Genomic DNA, 22,653 nt, shown 5'->3' with positions numbered 1-22,653 from the left:
AACTATCAGTTTTTCGGAGCAAGAACCATGGAATCCAAATGCTAATTTGTCCATGATAACTAGATACAGTACAAAAGCATGTACACGAAATGCAGTAACATTTTACACTCTCTGTTACTTAAAGGAAAACTGGGATCAGACCTATGGATGGCTATATTTTCAGCTAGTGGGCTGATCTTTTTTAATATTTTTAAAGTAGATTACATGGGAAAACTGAAACTCGCTGGGATTATAAGCACTCATTTTCCCATTGTATTAGAACGTGCTAACTCCTTACTCTTGGAGAAGACACTCAAGAGAATGTGGTAATTCTCTAAAGTGTAAAAAATTTTGGAATGTAGTAAACCAGTTAGAGAGTGTTGTATTACAACTCAGTTTATCTGATATCTACACCACGCTGAAATTAAAATAAAACCAGAGACATATTAAAAACGTTTCAGAACTTTATCAGATAACCTTTTCTTTTATAACAAAATATGAATTTTTTTACACTGGATATCCATTTGTTTTTGCCCTGTGCATGAAATACTTTAAGATAATTTACAAATTAGACACTTTGTGATCGATTTAAAAAACAAATTTGATGCTCTCAGTTCGGTGAGGGAGTGGTACATAGGTTTTTGCTTGTTGATTGTAAATGTTGGCTCTCGTCGACAGTACAAATTAGTGAAAGTTCCTCCATACTTGGATCAATCATTTTTGGAGGAATTTCGAAGGAACAAATAGCTATTTATTTAGCTATGCAGTATTATCTTAGTCTTTATTTAATTATACTATCAAGAGGTACAAATTCCAGATATGGCATACAAAAAATCTTAAGTAAAAAAGAGCTTAAGTTCTGAGATTATATGACAAACAAATTAGTTAAAAATTTCACTATTTATTCTGGCGGCCTCAAGTTCCCAAAGGCATTTGAAATAGCCACAAAGTAGTCATGTTCTTTGTGAACTCGACGAGCATCAGTTCAAATAAATACAAATCCAAGGGACGTCGATCGGTTTCGTGGTGACTTTTATTGCATAATTTTGCCTATCTACAGAGTACTTCAATGTATTGAATATGCTGTCCACTACTAATTCATTAGTTTTGTAGTCTTTCTAGGATCCGAAACAGTCGGATATAAAAAACGAAACAAGGCAAATATGGCCACACTGTCTTTTTCAGAAATTAATGAGCGTTACTTAAAACCAAACCAAAGAGCTTATGAGTGAGTTGCATTATCATACTTTTCTATTACCGGAGCTAAATCGTATTGTTGGCGAAAGCTTTAGTTTCTCTAACTGATCGATGGGAAAATACGTAATTAACCGTCATTTTATATATAACTATAATTATGAATATCGACAAGTATTTATAGCCTCGGTAGAAAAGCTGGCTACTTTTAGATGTAGTCATCTACCTTTTGTTCCACTAGTAATCCTATAATATACTGTAAATTACTTTTATCATCTGTGTCTTATCGTTCTATTAAATATTTACTGAAAAATCTTTAGCGTTAAATTAAAGGTTTGTATGATTATACATAACATTACCTAAAAGATATGGTTTCAATTTCCCAATATATAAAAAAGAAAAGATAAAGAGGTAATTTGAATACCAGTTTTAAATACAATAATAGTACGTAGTAATTTACCCATTTTTTAAGCTAAATGTCATTGATTAACTCAACAGGAGGAGTAGATTTCCCTAAATATAAAGCTCTGCACTAGGAAACTTTTGTAGTAAGCAATGTTTTGAACCAAGTACTGCAACGCCTGAATTTGACATTATGCATATGTGTTGATGAAAATACTAATTTAGTTAATAGTGTCTTCAGTGTTCATAACTAAAAAGTAATATAAAGATTATATTTAAGTACTAGATGAAATGGGCAGTTTCTTATAATGTTATTCATAGCTAAATTTCATTTTATATATACTTATGCTAAAATATGATTCATGTTTTGGGGAGCTATACATCGAATTGCAATTAATACTTAGCGCGACTCGCCGTCAAAATACAATAAAACATTTAATGACACTCGCATTAAAATGGACTCTGGGGAAAATTTCCCATTATTTGAAAACTAAATTTAACATTATATATTGCTAATAAAAGAAAAATAAATAAACTTTAATTAGTTAAAGTGGATGTAATGGAACTTGCATTTATTTCCTCCCAATGGGGAATTTTATTTTGCTTAAACTTTTTCAGAAATTTTGGTCAGTTTACTATATTTCTTTACGTAATTGCCTCACTCTAAAATTTATAGCTATGGAAAAAATTACAGTTATTAGCAATTTGTAAAAATATTTTCTATAAAAGCTTTTACGAAATGTTATTGTAATGGCATGTGAATGGTAATGGAAAAACTAATTATTAGTCAGAAATGAGACAAGTTCAACTAAATTTAGAGATGTATAAAACATTCTAAGGGTGGAATTTGGTGCATTTTAAAAAAATACATTTGTATTTTAAAGAATAAGCAGTTTGTATTTTAAAGCAATTCCATATATCGAATAGTTAAGTTTTTAGAATTTAGATTTATTTTGATTTACGTACTTATTTATTGTTTATCGTTCATATGCGCATATAGGAACATTTCTCATTATAATTTTGGTCATTTGCCGTACAAGCCTTTCCTACTTCAAGGCCGTTGAATCTTTTAGTCTTTCGACACGGATTCACCCCCTCCCGCGAACTGACTAATTGCATACTTTTTCAGGATTTTTTCACATACAAAGTTATAGGACCCAATATCTCTTGAAATGTTTCTCAGCGAAGGAGCCCCTTTTGTTGGATAAGCAGCTTTAATAACTCAACTTAATTTTAATTAATTAAACAGTTGCAAACCTCATTTCAACAAATAACTAATTAACCAAACTTCCTCAGTATAACCATTATACACGTATATCATGTTTAATTAAAATAACATTTTTTAATGGATCTGAATGGACTATTTTCTTAGGTGACAAAATTTCTGATATTCAAGGAAGCTAGTAAATTTCCTTTTTTTTTTTTTTTTTTTTTTTTTTTTTTTTGAAGAATATTATAAAGGACAATAAAAAATACCTATATTTTGAAATAGAAAAATTGTCTATTACAAAATAATTGCCAAAAAGAATTCCTTTATCAATATAGATAATTTTTATTAAAATCTAGTACCATAAACCTCGCGAAAATGTTTCATTACAATAAACTACGAATTACATTTAAATGTAAATGGGGAAAAGAAGATCGTCTGCCAGCCCCTATATTCATTCTGTGATCAAACTTGTTTTAATGTGTTGTGTAACTCTTTAAATTGTTAAATTAGGTTTAAAGAGCCCATCTACTGCGCATCTATTTCATGAGGAATGCTTTGAACATATAATGCAACATAGCGTCAAGTCTCTTACACGAATATGGACTGAGGAACTTTCCACCATACCATAATTTGCTCTTGAGATCTCCTCATACTGATGTCTTGAGCATTTGTAAAATCCAATGCAAACAGACCCACAGTTCATTAATGCTCCACCTTCCAATGGAGCAAAATGATAGGGTATAAGTACAGAAACTGTGTATGACTATCCTTGCATTATCAAGTCATTATTCCTTTCCTCGACCTCCATTTGCTGCAAATGGCTTAAAAAAGAGTTGACTATCAAATAATTTCTTCTCGATATTTGGTCTCTTGTTTAATTTGGCAGCACTGTAACTGCATAAAAATCTGAATTAACGGTCCAAATAGACTTTCTGTTTAGTGTAAAGGAATTATCAAACAGGCGTAATATAGTTTTAAAGCTCATATCCATTTTATTCATTTTAGTAGTCGAAAAAAAGTTTTTATAGAAGCTTGAATGATATGAATATTCATTAATTTTAAAGGATAAGTGTCAATTTGGTTCAAAAGTTGATCCATTTCAATCTTCTTAAGGAGCAATGAAGAAGAAGAACCTCTATTAATTCCCTGGGAATAGCATAAGGTTTCCTAAGAAATTAACGACAGTTTAAGATGAAATTTTGTCTATTTGTTAATGAATGAGGAAAAGAGATACTGAAAATTACACGAACTCTAGATTAAGGTCGTGGGTGAAAGGTGTCTTCAAGTGATACTGCCTAATTCACGGTTGCTAAACTGCGCATCTAACTCTAATGCAGGTTTAATACTTTTATCCGTTATCAATACAAACAGTTCAAAAAATGTTGTAATTGTTAAATTATTTGTTAATGAATCCCTTAGAGCGTCCTCCACGAAGACATTCCTTCGTTTAGGCAAGTACATCTCTTATGCTTTGCCGTAGTAAAATATACCAAACCAAACCTTATATTTTTCAGTATTTACGCATTATCCCGTCTATCTTAAAACTATCTCTAAATTGTATACGGTTTAGCATCAGTTATGCATAAGCAGGACATAACAACACAGCCATAATAACTGCGCTTTCGTTTATGTAACTTTGCTGATTCTCCATAAGCCGCGTTTTTTTTTTTTTTTTTTTTTTTTTTTTTTTTTTTGTGAACAAAGATCAATTGTTACTGCTGCAGCTTTTAAGCATTTTGAAAAGAAAAATATTAAAATTGGGGACCTGCCTTTTGTAACTTCGGGTTATTATCACACTTATAGGACCATACCGTCAAAAATCTCTGAATTAATAAACACGATATTGTCAGCTTAGTATTACTGATAAAAGAGTAATCAATCGGAACATTCACCAACTGGAAATTTGTTCTCATAGCATTCTTAAATTTCAAACAACCTAACAAAATAGCAGAAATCGACAAAAGCGTATTCCTAATCGTAAAAACGGAGCAAGTAGAATATTGATTATTTATTGAATAAAGAGATGCCAATTCAAAATTCCACAGAAGAGATTGGTGCAACTTTGATACGATCTCCGTCAACTTTTACGCTTTGACGCTTAGCAGTTTTCCCTGTCGACGAATTAATGCGTAAGTACCCATTTTTTAGATTGTTTTGTTTTACTTTATTGGGAAAAATAATCCTAAGTTTTTTTGATAAGTTCAATTTATGTAAAATTACTGTAAATAGGAGACATTTAAATCTACAGTATAAATTCAACTTAATTCAGTAACCGGTTCAGTAGAAAGCTCATCAATTTACATTATTTAACGTAAGCTAATTAACTAATAGTAGTAACTCTTTGAATCTCATTCTTTAAAGCAGAAAAGAAATTCGGCTAAATCTTCGCATTTAACAATATTTAAAGAAAGTCTTTAAAGGATTCCAAACGTCGAGTCGTAGTTTTATCCTATGTAGCCAGACATTTTCAAGAATTAATTGGTTTTCTGTCCTAATTGAAAGATTAAAAACTATCGCCGGCGAAGAATCTGACTTACACATTTTAGCTCTAAACGTATAAAAGATCTGGGTAAAAACAGTAGCCCATTATGGGAGTCGAATTGAGATTAATTGTCTTTCAAGGTAATCTGTGGTGACCGCAACATTTAATCGTTATAAATGAAGTTTTAAGATTAAACTGTATAGTTAGAAAATGGTGCTGTGGGAAAAAAGTATCAGTTATCTAGATAAAAGAAATCTACTTTCATTTCCATAACTGGCGCATGTGATTTCAATAAGATGTGCTTAATTTAATGACTGATTCTGGAGTATTTTTTATTCCTTCTAAATTCCGTAATGATAGTGAATGTGATCAATTTAATTACTTGAAGATATATAACGTGGAAAATCCATAAAGTTTAATTTCAGATAAAAATAACTTTTAATACGTCAAGGATTTAGAGATGAAATAATACACATTTGGTCACAAATTTGCATAAGCAATTTAAAACTGTATTTCTTTCCTTAATAATGTCATTTACTAGAAAATTACATACTTGTTGAAAGCTAACTAATAACCTAATTCATAATAAGTAATTTATCATTATGTTTCATTAATCGAAAGATTAAAGTTTAATACAACACAAATCCAATGTAATAATGTACTTAAATAATCAAATATTAATATGAGCATTAGTCTGCCGAAATGTTCTTACTAAATCTGGAAAAAAGTTTACGTCAGAGAAAAAAAATCAAAGGGTACTGAATCGAGATATTTAATTTAAATTTGAAAATATGCAAATGGTGAAAGGAAACTTAATGATTCTAAGCTATATTGTCATCAACTTTTATGATCATTGAAAGGAAACTTAACGTTACTCAGCTATACTGTCATCAACTTAAATCAATACTTATGAACTTTTAAAAAGAACCTTATGTCCTGAGATATGAAAAGTGAAAATTGGTGAAAAACATTCCAAGTAAATTTAGACAGACTTTGTGGGTAAATTTAAGTTATTTCAACAGCTAGATGGTTGACTATAATTTTAACTTAGTTCTCCTATGTTATTGTAGTTTGTTTGTTAACATACATTAATTTAGACTCGTTGAAAGGATTGTTCAATTTTGGACGAAATTCTTCAAAGCATTGCACTGCAAATGTACTTTTCTTCTAACACTTTTTACTTCCTAAATTCATACTTACTATGCTAAATGATTTCTCAATTAAATTTATATATTTTTGTGAGCCATTTTAAATTTCATGTTAATTATATGCACATTTCTAAAAGATTCATAAAGCGATATGCTTTTACGAATACTTTATTCTCAGTAATAGCTTTGTCTGTTTTACATCATTCAAATTGGCAACATACATAGTGCATATAGTGAGATTTGAATGCACAAAAAATCAACATCTGAAGGAAATACCATTATCTTTGACTTTCATTTCACACATATACGTTCTGAATACTCTACGTATCTTGGCATGTCCCACCCATTTGAGAAGAATTCAAAGAAATGAACTACTATAACGTTTTTAATTCCTTCCTTTTGCTGTTCTGGACATCAGACATACTCTCAAAAATGGTGTTTATTATTCCATTTCGACACAGAAAATAACAAATAAATAGTTTAAAACATTTGATGACCAAGTTTAAAAATATTCCTATACAGACCTCGATATAATAATTTACTGCATTTCTGATCTTGGAAAATACTAATACTGTATCTCAAAAATATGATGAGAAAGATGATAAGAACAATTTCGTGTAATAAGATGATTGGCAAAGACTTTCACTGAGCGATATGGAACAATATTGCGTTTTATTGTATAATCCTTAACTCCGTAATAATTTTGTTTACGTTGATACAAATGCAGTACGAGAATTCATTACATCATTTCTGTACGTTTGTTTACTTAGACAGAGCTTAATTATTCTCTGTGGGGCTAAGTAAGAGACAAGTTTTAAAAATGTATCTATACAAACCACGAGATAACAGTTGACTGCATTTCAAGCCTCAGAAAATGCTAATTCTCTGTCTCAGATGTACTATCTGGCTACTATAATTTTTTTTCAGATGACAAGGAACCGTTAAAGGAAAAACGAAATCTGTTGTTGGTAAGTTGTAATAAGAAGAAGAATTCTTTCAGCTATTTATTGCCCTCATTCTAAAGAATACAGTTACATATGAAACTCATTTCAAGTATGATTTTATTAATTTTTTTATTTACGTCGACTGCATACAAGCTCCAGTCTTCCCACTTGTTTTAGATTCATTCATATGCGAGAAGCAAGATTAGTATCTCGAATCCTCTATTAGGTTAGGTTTATTTCGATTTTGACAAAGGACTGGAGGATTATCTGTATACAGTGTCTCTTATTGACTTTCCATGTTGAGAAAGTAACTGAAACGTCCTTACTAATAACTGTATTTTTCGGTTTGGACCACGCCTAGAGTGTTTTAGCGGATTTACCGCTTGGCCATGGTTAGGCTGTTCTTGATAAGGATGTACGAATTAATGGAAAATTTTTATGCAGTTTTCTCTGATATTTAATCCAAATACTGTATTTTTAAACATTCCTATGTGACATGAAATTGTATATGAAACTCATTTAATAGAAAACCTGATTGAAAAATTGGCAAAGAAACACGTAAAATAAATTTAAAATTAAATAACGAAACAGCCTTGGATTAGCATAGATATTAAATATAACTCTTTCATATTGAATAAAATTTTAAGCTAAATCTACTGCGAATTCCTTTTTATGCCTAGTTTTTATTTGTGCACTGGTGTGTTGCTCTTCCAATTAGATTCTTTGCCCTGAATGAATATTAATATCACTTTGATCTCGTATAACAGCAAAATAAAACATGGAGATCCTTTCCTAATATTTATTCTCTTATATGCATCTCAAGTGCTCTTAGATGTAATTGAATGCTAGAAGACTTTCAAAAACTGCTTTGGAGATTTGATACCAATGTCTTGATGCCATATACTTGACATGACGAAACAGAAAACGAGAATTGTTGACTTTTACCATGAGAACTCAGAGTGGTTCATTTTCTGTTTCAGGGACGTTCGATGTTCTGAATAACATCATATATTATAAATACTAATAGTTTTAAAATTATCTGATAATTATGGTTATTATGTTTTTTTTAATTGATGAAAAAAGGAGTAGAATTCTGTATTCTCTACCAAAAAAAGTTCATAGCCAATCTCTGCTAGAAGCAAATGTATTTGGTTTCTTTCATTCATATTCCATAAACTTTCTCATGTTCGAATTATTCAGATTCAGATATCGGTCCGTTGCGACATGCCATTAACCAAATTCATTGCAGACTTTGAGGGCCGCAGAACAAAATAACATTTAATAAGAGAATTACTTGCAAGTTTCATTTATACCATTCTCATGAATGGTATGTTTGTCAAGTTCATACTTGACAAACATTTTCGTTTACCAGTGCTTTATAACAAACAGGTAACAATATTTCACAATGTTAGTTTTCATGGAATGGTTAACTGTTTAAAGGAAAGCATACAAAACCTATCTCTCCAACTGAAAAGAAATTAGCATCTTCATGCAGAACATACTAAAAAATATGGTGTACATTTATATGTCGCACAGTAGGACCCGTACAACATTCCTCGGTTTCACATTAAACATCATAAGTCTGACAGATTACTTAGTAAATTTAAATAATCTACAGCAGCCAAATACCATTTGTGTTGCCAGATGTAATATTGATTACAATGTATAGCATGCTTCAGCTCAGCTTTACTTATTTAATAGTTTAAGGAAATACTGAAGTGATTAGACATCATTCTTACATTCTATAGTAATATTACTAACAAAAGTAATATTCTCCCTTTTTAAAAATGTATTCTTATAACTATTTTTTTTTTTCACAATTTGACTATTTGATCTTTCTTTTCAAATCTATTCTTTTAAAGTAATGTACATTTTTTGCACAAAGAAAATAGGAGTTATTGAGCTTTACCAATTCTACCAGTTGCTAAGTGGTTAAAACTGCTGCATACTAGAAATACGACCTGATTTCGTTCCCAAGTAAATGGGCTGGCTACTTGATTGGTTTTCCTGGCTTCACTCATGTGTAACAATATGGGCCCGCTTTCCTTAGAAAATCCTTTATTAATGTAATACTCCCTTTAGGCAGCCAGGCTTCGTTGCTTCCTCATGTTAAAATAACTTAACCGTAAGCTATATTTGAAACAATACTATCTTTTTCGCAAGAACAAATACATTGATAGTAGTAATTAAGAGAAAGTAATAAATAGAAAGTAAGTACTTTATAAGAAAGTAAAGAAATATTCAAAATATTAGTGGAATGACATAGACTTTTTAATTAATGAATAACTGAAATGTAATTAATTTAGATATAGTGTAGCATGGGTAAATATATCTAACATCACTTGGGAAAGTATACCTTCTGAATGTGAATAACTAACTTAGGCAATCATATCTTCACGCCACTGGAATAAGACTTTCTAAGAATCCTTTTTTGTAGTTAATCAATCATGAAATATGTGAAGCGTAAGCAGAAAATTTACTATCATAAATTTACAATTATTTAGTTCTTAAATAAGAAGAAAATAAATTAATAATTTCTAAAAGAACAAATGTAAATATTTATATGTGAACCAGTAAATGCGTTTATTTTTGTGTCTGTGATGTATTACATTCCTGAACGCATATTTAATTAATTTATAATTATGATCCATTGATTTATCATTAATATATGCCTATGAAATAAAAAATAGCACAAGAGAAAATATAGAAAATTTCTTAAACGCATTTGTAGGAGACTAAAATCATTAGAAGCATTACCAAGTTTTGGAACACACCGTTCCCTGGAGTCTCATTTATCAAAGCAACATTTGTGCAACAGCCAATCGAGAAAAACTTTCCTTCCCTATAAAGGAAATAAAAGAGGCCCCCAAAATACGCAGAAGAAAAATTAAGTAATATTTCTTCCTCCCTCAAGTTAAACCACGCGATAAATTTCGACCAATTAGCTATTCAAATTAGAAGCAGTGATTCAGGGGTGTGTGAAAAGTGGCAGGGTTTGGCAGGCCATCAAAAACTACCGAGAATGCTGAGAAGAAGAGAAAAAAAAAAACACCAAAAAAGTTAGCTGCCTATTTGTCTATATTTTATAACTTGTCACGCACAGCCGTTACTTCTATTGCATAAATTTTGAATTATTTTTATAAAATATGTAATGCGAGATATTTGAAATTGTTTTTCTTCTTCCCTAGGGTGTGCCTTTCTCACCTATTGTGCCAGAGACAGCGCCCTGAAGGCCCAGTCCGCCCTACACGAGCAGAAGACTCTTCCCGGGGTGAGTGCAGAAATTATGTTTAACCAAAAAAAGCACCAATTGTTGGTTGATGGCCACAAAAAGACTTCTTTATCAACCAAAAAAAATTCTTCAGATTTTTTTTCTTCAGATGCTACTGCTGCTTCAATGAAACGGAGAACTGCGATAAATGTTTTAGCTTGTTTTCTTAGTTTCCTTTTTTTATTTTACTTTTACGTTAAGAAGTAAAGGATGAATTTAAAGTGAGTCAATTTTCATTAAACAAAAAATACAAAACATGGGAGAATATTAAATAAAGACTTAAGTCTAAAATTATAAACCTGTCAACGCCTACTGAAAGAAATGAACAGATAATCTAATAAAAATTCAATGAAAGTTGAAATTCTTAAATTAAGTCGAAATTCTTAAATTAAGTTGAAATTATTAAATCATTCATCTTAACTTCCATGGAAACAGATGTTTAACCTTTGCAAGTTTCATTCTTTCCATAGGAATGAAGAGTATTCTAGTTATCAATAACTTCTGATCAAAAATGACTATTGTACAAGTAGATACAAAGTAAATTTTAATAAAAAATGCTTTCATTTGCTTTAATAAAAGGCTGGTACAGTGGTATGTTAAAGCAATATAAAAGAAAAAAAAACAAATTACAAAAAAGTTGAGAACATGTTTTCCTTGAAGTAATGTAAATTTAACTTACTTCTGCATTTCGGTGTACTTGTATTTCAAGAATTTGCTTTATTTGAAATTTTTCAAAACTTTAAGAAATAAATCCTAAATTATTTTTTCAGTATCTCTTTGTTGGTTTATTTATTATATTCAATATTTTTGTTTAACCTTTTATGGTCTTTGAATCATCTGAAACCGTTTTCCTTGTAAAATTACAGTTAGTTATTTACCGCTATAGCTACTGCAAACAGTTTCTTTGAAATGTTTTTTGATTTGTCTCAAATTGTTGTAACATACATTGTTTCGGTAGAGACAAAGTCACATTTTTTGAAAGCTGTTTTAAAAAAAAATTCTTTTGAAGAGTTCAAGCAGAAAATTTGTTATGACATTGGAGCAATATTACAGTTTCATGTGCCATCGCTTGCTATTGGTGCTTTTTAATCTATTCACTCTGTTTGCTGACTTCGTTCGTTAGTGAGTCGAAAGTTCCCCGAGAATTTGCACCCACTCTTTCAGAGATGAACTGGGCAAAGTTTTCTATTATGCTAATGAAACGGAAAGAGTTCAGCCTCAATTTAAAAACGTAAAACGAAAATTAATCAACTTTATCAAGAAATTAAGATAAAATAAAAGTTAAATATTAGTTAATAAAATAAAAAGTTAATTGTATCAATACATGAGTTACATGAGTAACTATAAAAGCACTGCTGTTTAGTTTATATGCATATATTTCGTGCATTACATAGCTAAACTTCTGAACGTATATTGATTAGTGTTTGCTTGTATGCACTTGAGTAAAAAGTACGCTAATTTTCTTAATTTCTAAATGTATGACTACGAATCAAGCTACATATGAAAGCGAAAAGATAATAAACATATTAGTAAGTGATCATTAAGATACAATGTAATCATATTTCTGTATAACAATTAAATATTTCTTGTCTATGAAATAAATGAAATAATAATGAAACGTTTATGAACGTCACTAACAAGCTACATTTATAGTGCTTCTAAGCAAATAGTGCGTTCTTTTTACAGATGTCTTAATTATCCTTCGACAAACCCAGCTTTAGTACAAAGTACTACCACTAATAATAATAATAATAATAATAAAGTAATAATAATAATAAGTTAAATAATCTTAAAAAAAATAAGTTACTGGAGATTTGAACTCGTTCTTTTGATATAAAAAAATAATATTTCTATGCATATATGACCGTATAATAAGATTCTAGTAAAAAGATGTTGCAGCAAAAGGCGAACCGATTACGTCGTGCGACTTTATCTGCACGTATGAAGTTACTTATTGAAAATTTATTCTTAAATGGAAATTTTGCATCCCTTTTGAAATAAGAGAAGTCGCAAGTGAGACATCCGAAACCTCAAGACTTCATAAATTTTCATTGAAATTAAAGCTTTATTTTACTACTAGTGAAACTTATTTAACTGAATACTTACTATTTTCTGTATGAGGAAATGCGAAAAATCAGCTTTAAGGTCATTTTATCCACAGTACCTAAAGGTTTTAAATGCAAATTTCTTTATATGAGCATTGATGACAAATCTTTCAGTAACAAAGAAATCTGTAGAAATTTCCAACGACATTCGCCACAGAACATTCAGATTCCTTAAGCGGGTTAAATAAAAAGAAAAAAAAAAAAGTGAAAATAGTGACATTTCGCATTTTTTTTTTTTTTTTTTTTTTTTGCAACTTTCAAAAAATGGTGTATTAAATGGGGCACACCAATAGTATTTTCAGCTGTAAAGTGGTTAAATACAATACATCTATGAAGTTTGAGTCTATTTATCCATTTCATTTGAGGTTTGAGCAAGCCCCACGTTACGCGCCTTCTGGAATTTTAGCCATTTTTTATTCCATTGTACATCTGTTTCATTAATTTCGAGCCCAGGAGAAGACATGGTTATAAGCGCATAGTGACTGCGCAACAAGGGGGCGTTTAAAATACACGGAGAGCCGAATTACAAGAAAGAAAGAAAGATTACTTGCTTTGCTTATCCTTGTCACGACTTTAATTGCTATCTTGACTGTCCTTACTAAATTGGACTTTCTAGCTTCATTATGCCAGACTTAGCATCACCGAGACCGATATGCCTTATTGTCAACAGAACGAGTAGCTTATCCGACCGAACACTGTTCCTGAAAAGAAAGTATGTTATTGCAGTGATTTTTCGCCTTTTGGTGAGGTGTTTTTACGCCGTTTTAATTTGTTAACTACCTCGATTGGCTAAAGGCACATATAAGACTGACGAGACCAAGACTCTATGCTGTCAATGCCCGATTATGACAGAAATAGATAAGATTAGAATAGAAATCCTCTCGAGAGACTGTGACCGGGGAAGAAGGGTGGAAGTCCTTCGGACCGTCCAAACCAAGATATGGTGTCTTTTCAAACGGTAGAAGATTAGCCGAAAGAGAAGATAGTATACGTCAAGTCGAAACTACTTCACACAGCAGAGGAAAGTTGGAAGTAAATAAAGCGCTTCACATTTAGCCAAGACCTCGAACTTTTGTTCGCCGTATTCGGACGTTAACTTTTTCTGAAGTCCGACGTCTTCAACCGGCTTTCATTAGGTGACCGTTGATAACTTTAGCATATTAATAGCACTCATTTCTACAGAACAGTCTACTTGCGTTTTCTCCGCTTGATCCTATCCTACTTGCGTTTTCTTCGCTTGATCCTATCCTACTTGCGTTTTCTTCGCTTGATCCTATCCTAAATAAAGTAATTTAGCGTACAATACAATTTATATAGATTTGATAGTGTTATAAAATAAAATAAATACATTTGAAATACATTTGAATTGAAGAAAACTGAAAATGTTATTCTTTGCACTTTTAATTTTTCAAAAATCTAGACAAATTAACTTTTAAGAAAACTGAAATGCATGGAATTATAAAAAAACTCCCTTCGTTGATAAGTATTAAAAGTATTGTTAATATAATACGAAGCAACAAGTGTAACATGTATGGCAAATGGCTGCTGTCTGAATTTTTAGTTCAATCTCATATTCAATATTTCATCATTAGATATAGAAACTTCAGTCATCATTAATGGATAGTTAAAGCATTAAAGATACTGAAAACAATTTTAAAAAAATATTTCTCAAACTGAACTATAACAAGTGAGATAATTTAGACTCATTGATTTAAACTCATTTTTCATGGAAAATGGGAAGAATATAAAAAGAGATAATGTACCCTCTAATAAAAGGTTTCTTAATTAATTATGCAAACCATTCCAATAAAATGAGGAAGGCACTCAAAAGGTTGAGTAGTAAAGTTAATAAAAATGTGTTTTGAAGGGATAAGAGTGACTTATTTATCCCCACATTTTGCAATAACTCTATTTCCAAAATTGCATTTTAGTTTATTCAAATTTTCGTCATTTCAGAAAATGTGAGGTTTCCGAATTAGCTTGCTACATATAGGTTTTCTTACTTTTGTTCATGTGTAACGTAAATGGGAGCAAATTTCCCTTAAATAGTCCTGCAGTAAGGCATCCTCCCTTTAACCAGATAGTGCTTTATCATAAGCTATTAAAAGTCAAACTGAAAATAAGACAGACTGATAAATTTTGATCGTAATTTGTTGCGATGTGGTCGAAAATTTTATAATTTACCAAAACTGGCTCCAGGAAATTGCTGAGTCACATGCGGCTCCCTTAATAAGCAGAAATTTTATTTATTAAATATACAATTGAAATTAAATAAAAACATCTTTCATGTTTGTTTTATATGGATCATTGACTTTGTAGGGTTTCCCTTATTTTGCATATTTCCTGAACTCCTCAACTTTCCCTCACATTTTCTCGCCGGGATGTAAATTTCTATTTAATTTAATATATGAAAAGTTAAGTGAATTGAGTATTTAAATGGGTGAATCTCTGAGTTTATTCAGAGGTGTTTTCGTTAGCCAGCGCCCGTTTCGTTGCTATCTCGCTGTTACATTAGTAAGCTTTTTGGCCATTTCGGATTATCGCCACGCCTGTTAGGTTTTTGTTGAGTCCACCTGTTAGGCGTAACTTAACGTGCTAGTACAGCACTATTTTATTTTAGATTTTTGATTTGAATTATATTCTACGTTTCAGTCTCACCGCAAGTTGACAGTGCCATTGTAAAGCAGAAACACCGTGCCTTTCTGTTAACTATTTGAATTAAGGATTATTTTCACCCTTCTTCTGTGCTGGTAATTTATTCACATCTGCGGGAGAATTCGCCAGATCCAATGTAGGATCTAAATTTATTTTATATGGAATAGCAGAGACAGATCTTATAACGTAATTTTTACTATAACATTATTATGCGTATAAGAAATAGTTTTCATAATAGAGAATAACTCACAGATTGCAGTGTGAGAAAAAAACTGTATCTAGTAATCGAATTTTTGTACGTTATGAATTAATCAAATGATTTAAGGTTAGGTGTGCTTCTGTATTTTGCTCATCATGTGTGATAAATCACTCTATGTGAAACATTAAACGTTATGTAATGAGCTCACATGATTGTTTATTTTTTCACATGTATTTCGCTCATCACATAGTCATCATCACTTTATATGAAAAATTAAACGGTAGATTTTTATGCAAAACCGTGCTAGGCTGATAGCATTTTAAACATTTGTTATTCTAAGGATCATAACTTCAATTTTCGAACTCTCTTCACTCTTTTTAAAATCAGTAATTAATTATACAGTTATAAATAGATAAAAAGGAGAATTCGTAAGAAATCCTTGATTCTCTAAACGAATAAAATATTTTAAGTGCACAGTAGAAAAGTTTAAAATTTGTGTAGCGTAGAGAGGTACTTCCCTTAACTTAGAATAACGGCAATAAAATGATTTATTTTTGTAAACAGGAAATTTAATTCAATACCCATGAAATCCTTGTCAGTTTATTTGAAACGTTTCTTTCTAATCACACTAATTTTTGCCTTTTAAAATAGTATGATTACCTAGTTGCGGCTCTTTGTAACTAGAGTAGGTTCACCAGCGGTCGAGTGGTACTGATAGCTCCGACCTCGATTCCATTCCGAGTGAATGAGCTCACTGCTTGGCAGTTTTTATAACTTTTCCTATGTTTAATGTGTATACGAGCCAGATTCCCTTAGAAAGTCCTCGACGAAGACATCCCTTCCCCTAGACAGAATACCCTAGTGTGCTTTGCTATAATCAACTAAAACCAGAGCTTGTAACTAGAGTTTAAATACTTTTAAATACTTGTAACTTAAATACTTTTGATTTCTAAATTGTGGTTTTACTGACAGAGAAAGAGGCCAGCTGCTATGTTGCTGCTAAGATATATGCTGCTAAGATGAAAGATGTATAATTATATAATATATAATTATACATCTATATATAATATATATATATATAGATATAAAATAAGTGTCCTGAGCTACGTTAAGTAAACTGTAAAGCATACGATGGCTATATTTCACCCTCCTTGAGGAATGACTTCTCTGTTGGACATATTATTGACTTCTGTAGCAATCTAGCAGCGCAGCTGTGTTAGTTTGCTACAGAAGAAGTTACAGATAATAATTTCATAAAATTGCGATTTCATCCAATGGTCACCAATTTACCGCAGTTAAATTCAAATAAACGTTTGAATGTGAAATATTCTGTCTTTAAACTTTTTTTTTTTTTTTTTTTGTTAAATTCCCGTTTTTTCTTGATAGTATTCATTCGTGTGCAAAGCAATGGAATTATATTTCCTGTGTGTACACATGTGCATTCGACTGTAGGAGCCATTTTAAGTTCTTGATCTCTTTGCTCACTATATTAAACACTAAGTTGTGTACAGTTTCAATAAAAGAGAGTGGAATTCTGTAGACTACTCAGGGAAAACCTTATATAATATAGAGAGGGTATGTATACACCCTATTAAACGAATTCTTAGGGAAGAGTGATACTAAAGGTCTATATAATAAAACTATGTAAGGTATTTTATCCAGACTATGCAAAGTTTTGCTGTAGCTCATTTTAAGTGAATCTGCGTGAAGGATTTTTGTTTTCGATTTAAGCTTCAATTGCAGTTTTTTAAAATCATTCTCAAATTCACACGAGTTTTATTTCGCTATTGTTGGATTATTTCGGGCTTGAAAGAGTATAGCAAAACTAAAGACACAGAACTTGAAAGAGTATAGCAAACTTGGTTTCATTTTAATTTTGAATTACAATTTATTTTAAACATGGTGGCATCCATGTGAATTTTATTTCACTGTTGTTCGACTGCTCTCCCGAAGAAAGAAGTGTTCATTAGTACACCAGTTTAGCAAGCTATCGGCAAATTTGTAAAAAGAAAATCGGACATTCGAAAACAGTTGTGTGTATGGATAACTTGGAGACGAGCAAAACCGGTCAAAGTCCAGGTGAAAGCTGCCAGGTGTCCCGTTGTTCGCACCTGTCTTCTTCAGTGAGGAAAGAAGTCCACTATTTTACTTTTCGGCTCAACTTCCATTGGCTGAAAGCGGACATCACCGCTCTCCAAGGTATTCTGAATTCTACATTTGGGTGGAAGCTTAACAGTTAGCTATGCAGAATAATACCTCGGGAAAATGTTGCTAAGCTTTTTTGTTGCCCGGACAAGATAAACTATCCCCGAATATAGGTCTTATTAATGTATACACTGGAACTCTGTGTTCTGTTAGGTACTTCTACGCCACATATCACTATTCTTTGTACAACAACATAAGTATAACAAGCCTTTTGACTAATCGTATAACTAAGATATACACGTTTGACAATCTATAGCTGTAAAAGTTGCCGATTTTCACATTACTTATTAATTTATGTGCCATGTTTTCGAGTTTTAAGATAAATACGAAATGTTATACTTTGCTTCTAATATTTTGTTCAAATTCAGAATCTTATTGAAAATTTCGTGGCTATTGACATTGCGAACTCCACCTTATTACTTGAGTAAAGGACGAAACACCTTCGTGTTTATTTCTTAATTATTGTTCATTGAACGGGAGTTGGTTTGTTCCCCTTGAAAAGTCAACTAATTTCCGATCAATGGCAATGATTACTTGCTTTTAATTTAATTTCCTTTTACAATTGAAATTTTGTTATTCATGATTTAATTCGAGTCCCCGTTGGAAAGTTTTAGCGATTTGCATTCAAGTTGCTTTAAAACAGTTTTCGGAGTTGGACTTACTAACTATGGGTTCAATCTTTTTGGATAGTTCTACTGAAATTAATCTTGGGAGACCGTATGGTCAATGTTTCTTTAGTGGATAAATTATTATTAACTTACTTTGCAGCTATTGCGCAACTAGTAGAATAAATCGATTTCGCACTAAGTGAATTTAAGTTCATACAACATATAAGTTTGCTTTTGTTTAAAACTAAAAGTATGATTATTTGAATATTTTTCTGGAATTTTTTAACAAAAGCATTTTTTAATATGTGTACTATTTTGAGTATAAGGACATATTGAAGCATTTAATAATAGCCTTCTGAATATCGGAATAAATTGTCTTAAAAAATAATTCTTTTTAAGTGTCTAATTTAAATAAATTATTGGATTGAAATCACTTTTTTATCATTATTCTCTCAAAGTGATTCCCATTTTCTCTATCTTTTTCCAATATTACAGATTTTATTACCTGCAAAGTGAATAGAAATTTCAGCTTTAATTGCCAGTTGTGCTAATGCTTTAAAAATGCTTGTTATTAGTGTAAATATTGCGGTTTCGTTAACTTAAATGTTGTATCCCACGCTTTCCTTTTAAATTTAATAGCTATTCTTAATAGTACTCGTTTTTGTTCTCATTGTCTTATAGTCTTTGAATAACACATTTACTATTTTAATAATTAAAGTGTTTTTAATCTTTTTATCATTACTTTTTATACACATTTATGAATTTTAAAATACTTTACAAAACTTTCAGTTGAATGAATTTTAATAATTCAATATTGAGTACAGAAGCTGTAGAACAACTAAGTATTGTGAATACTTTTACAGATTTATTCAAAAATACGGAATTCAAACGTTTATGATACTCTAAATAATTTATTTTAAAATCTTGTATAGTTTTTTGTTGATTAAATATTGATATAATTCCTTGACTTTCTATAGTTTGACTCCAAACTGTAAAATGTTGCGGGGCAAACCCTGATGCACTGCATTTCAGATCTCACTGATCTATTTTTCACAGTTTAATAGAAAGTTTGATTTTAGTAATCAGAAAATGAATAATATAACGATAATAATAATGGAAATATAAATATAATTACTTTAATATCATGCAATTTCTAATTTGAAGTAAGTAAAAGAAAACAAAGTTATACGCAAAAACAAAAAGAACTTTTTTTTTTTTTTTTTTAAAGCAGACAGAATTTATTTTGGCTGTGGTTGTTGAAATATGATTAAGCTCTTTAGGACTGTTTGCCTAAGGTGATGCCTTCTTCAAAGACTTTATGAAGGAAGCTGGTCCATATTCACATTTACATGAAGAAATCCATGAAATACACTTATGCAACCGAGTCCTGGGTTCTAACCCAGGCCACTCGACCACTGGTGGGGCCGAAGTTTTTGCGGAAGGATATATAAAAAATATATTTTACAAAATTAAATGTTGTAGCTGTTACCTGAATATCATCTGAACGGCGAAACAGTACTTTTATTCCAGTTATTTTTTTCTTTTTGGATTATATCAAAAGATGAAACGAAAAAATATGAAAGTTCAGCCTAGAGAAAAACTTTCATTTGCAAGTTTAAGTAGTTAATTTGCCTAATTAAAAAAAAGTAAAAAGATTTTATGTTAAGTATATCTATTTTCAGTAAACGATAACTCAGCTTTAATTAAAATACGTGAGGTTTCTTTAATAAATTTATTTTAATAAAAAATAGAAGTGAAAATTACCCAGGTAATATAAACTCATCAGTCTGCTTATTTATAGATTAAAAATTACTGATATGTATAATGTTAAAACAGAAATACCCCTACTCAAATTCGCTTCAGGAATTTCTAAGTTTATTTAAAAGTACATTTGTGTTGAAGCTATATTAAATCAAAAAAATTTTAATATATTTATTTTACTATCGAAAAAATTTTAATATAGAGATATTGCAGAAATAATTGACACATAATGATGTTTCAATGGCGTGTCTCAAACAATATTAACGGTGCTGAACGTAATTCTATTAATTTATTTTATAGTCTTTTTACACAAATTAAAAAGTAGAATTCATTTTCGAAGTTTACTGGAATTATGCTGGAATTAATATATTAAAATATTCCTAAAAATTAAGAACATTTTTCGAAACTTGAATAAAAATTGTCACTATAATGTGACTTTCGACTGTCGGCTTGAGAAATTTTAACTTCTTTCAGTAATGGAAATACACTAGCTAATCATTCTATCTGAAAATATTCTAACAACAAATTTTATTTCATGATGTACTATATTTTAAAATTTTTCTCACCAATACAGTTAAAAAATAAAATGGATATTAGTATTCTTCGTTTTTAATTATTCCTTGAATATGCAACTATATCTGTGTAATCCGTTAACAATGGAAAATAATTTTTATTTAACGTATCTGAATTTACGAATACAAGTTTACAGAAGACATTTTTTTCAGATTAGTGAAATTTGCCGGTTATCGTGCCTACAGCTCTTTCATGTTATATCATGTCTCGCGGATGATAAACCGCCAGGAGAAAATTGTTTGAAATTTAATCATTAGAAAGTTTAATTTACTAGAAAAGATTAGAATTTTCTCTTCCGAGGCAATCAGACAGTTGTTGACCGATCACCATTGGATGTGTGAACCACTAGTTTCAATTTATTTTCTCCTTGTGAATAGAATATCCTTCTTAATATAGATTCTAATATAGATTAATATTATCTCCTTTTTAATATAGATTAATTAGATATATCTAATTATACCACGGAGACAAGCGGTAAGAGGAGAGAACACACGATTTCAGTATTTTTTCTGAAGCCGGGAAATAGGAAGAATTATCACTGCTCTCAAGGATTCAAGCACTGGACCAACCGAATACCAGCCAGAAGTGCTTTCCATTAAACAACGAAAGCACACGATAAGCAGGGATAGAATACCTTATAAATATACTACTTATAATATAAATAAACTATAAAGTACTGTAAATATACTTACAGTATACTATAAATATACTCATAAATATACTTATAAATTAAAGCATAAATTTTAAGATCCCTCTTTGGTAAGAGTGGTCTCATAAAGCCACTTTTAAGTCGCTATTCAACTGATTAGATTGTCAGTTCACAGCTTAGGGCAGTAAGTTAACTACTGCCTATTAAGGTGTTTTGCTATATTATTACAATTAAGACATATACTGTATTGTAGTGTGTATTACAGTATGAATTTAAATCTGGGGAGGGGAAGTTATGCTTTTACTTTGATTCTACACCCTCAGTATGTGTCGATATACTACCAAAGTACCACACACAATTCTGAATGTAATGAATATGTCTCTCCATTTGCTCAGCTCGAATATGATATGTTCGCCAGGCTTGATCTCGAAGATGACCGTAGTGTGCTAGGTAAGAAATTACTTCATTCCGAGTGATATAGATATGCTACCTAAAATTGTATATAACTCTTCATTCAGAGGTGTGTTATTATAAATCATTAGAAGCTTTCTTTCCTAGAATTTACAAACACAACACATGCAGCCTTTGTGAAACAAATTTTAAATATGCAATGCAATCAAATTAAGTTGCTTAGTTATTAAAATGGAGTACAACATTATTTAAAGTACCAAAACAAAACGCTAAGCAAAAAATTAAAATCGTTCGAAGAGTCCGTGGAATAATATTTTTTCTTCCATTCTTTCTTCAATACGGAGGCAAAATATTCTTCCCCTTACTAAAATATGAAATATCTCATCAGCTTCACGTGTTACGTTTTAATTTAACCATTCGCTGAAGTTCCGCTTTAAAGCAATAATATTACTAATTAAACATATTTTAATTAAACGTTGAAAATCTTCACTCTCCTTACCAACATAAATCATTCGAAGAAATCGAGAGAAAATACAAAGTAAAAAATAATCTATTATCATTCAGGCTGGAAAAAATAACCTAAGTGATTCCAAAAGGCTCAAAATTAATTTCGAAATTATTCCGTTCTTTTATAAGACACTCTTCTAGAAGCCGAAGGGGATTCTGGGAAGAGAAATACCGGAGGAATTTGCGGAATTTCATTATCTTAATGAATCAGAGCTCCGTACTGGCGGATATCCGCATAGTTATCCGCTTTAAATTATAGACTGAGGTTTTCTTCATTGCTTTAAAGCTGGGGGAAGAGAGTAAAAAAGAGGGGAGAGCTTATGGATTCTTTAGAAATCCATAGAAACACA

At 30.7% G+C, this 22,653-nt stretch overlaps 1 protein-coding gene across 2 annotated transcripts in view; it reads left to right on the top strand.

The window, feature by feature from the left end:
- LOC118188933 (CUGBP Elav-like family member 4) overlaps window positions 1-22,653 on the top strand; it is a 495,200-nt gene that overhangs the window by 166,484 nt on the left and 306,063 nt on the right. For both annotated transcript variants that reach the window (XM_085827258.1, XM_085827251.1), the window contains exon 2: window positions 10,548-10,630. In XM_085827258.1, coding sequence (XP_085683384.1) covers window positions 10,548-10,630 — 83 coding nt within the window. The remainder of the gene's footprint in view (window positions 1-10,547; window positions 10,631-22,653) is intronic.

The sequence above is a fragment of the Stegodyphus dumicola genome, chromosome 1 (assembly GCF_044657685.1).
Source record: "Stegodyphus dumicola isolate Sdum_Otavi_A_Nest chromosome 1, ASM4465768v1".
Classification (NCBI taxonomy): domain Eukaryota; kingdom Metazoa; phylum Arthropoda; class Arachnida; order Araneae; family Eresidae; genus Stegodyphus; species Stegodyphus dumicola.
The sequence above is the reverse complement of the archived record's forward strand: the minus strand, read 5'-3'. Positions and strand labels throughout refer to the sequence as shown.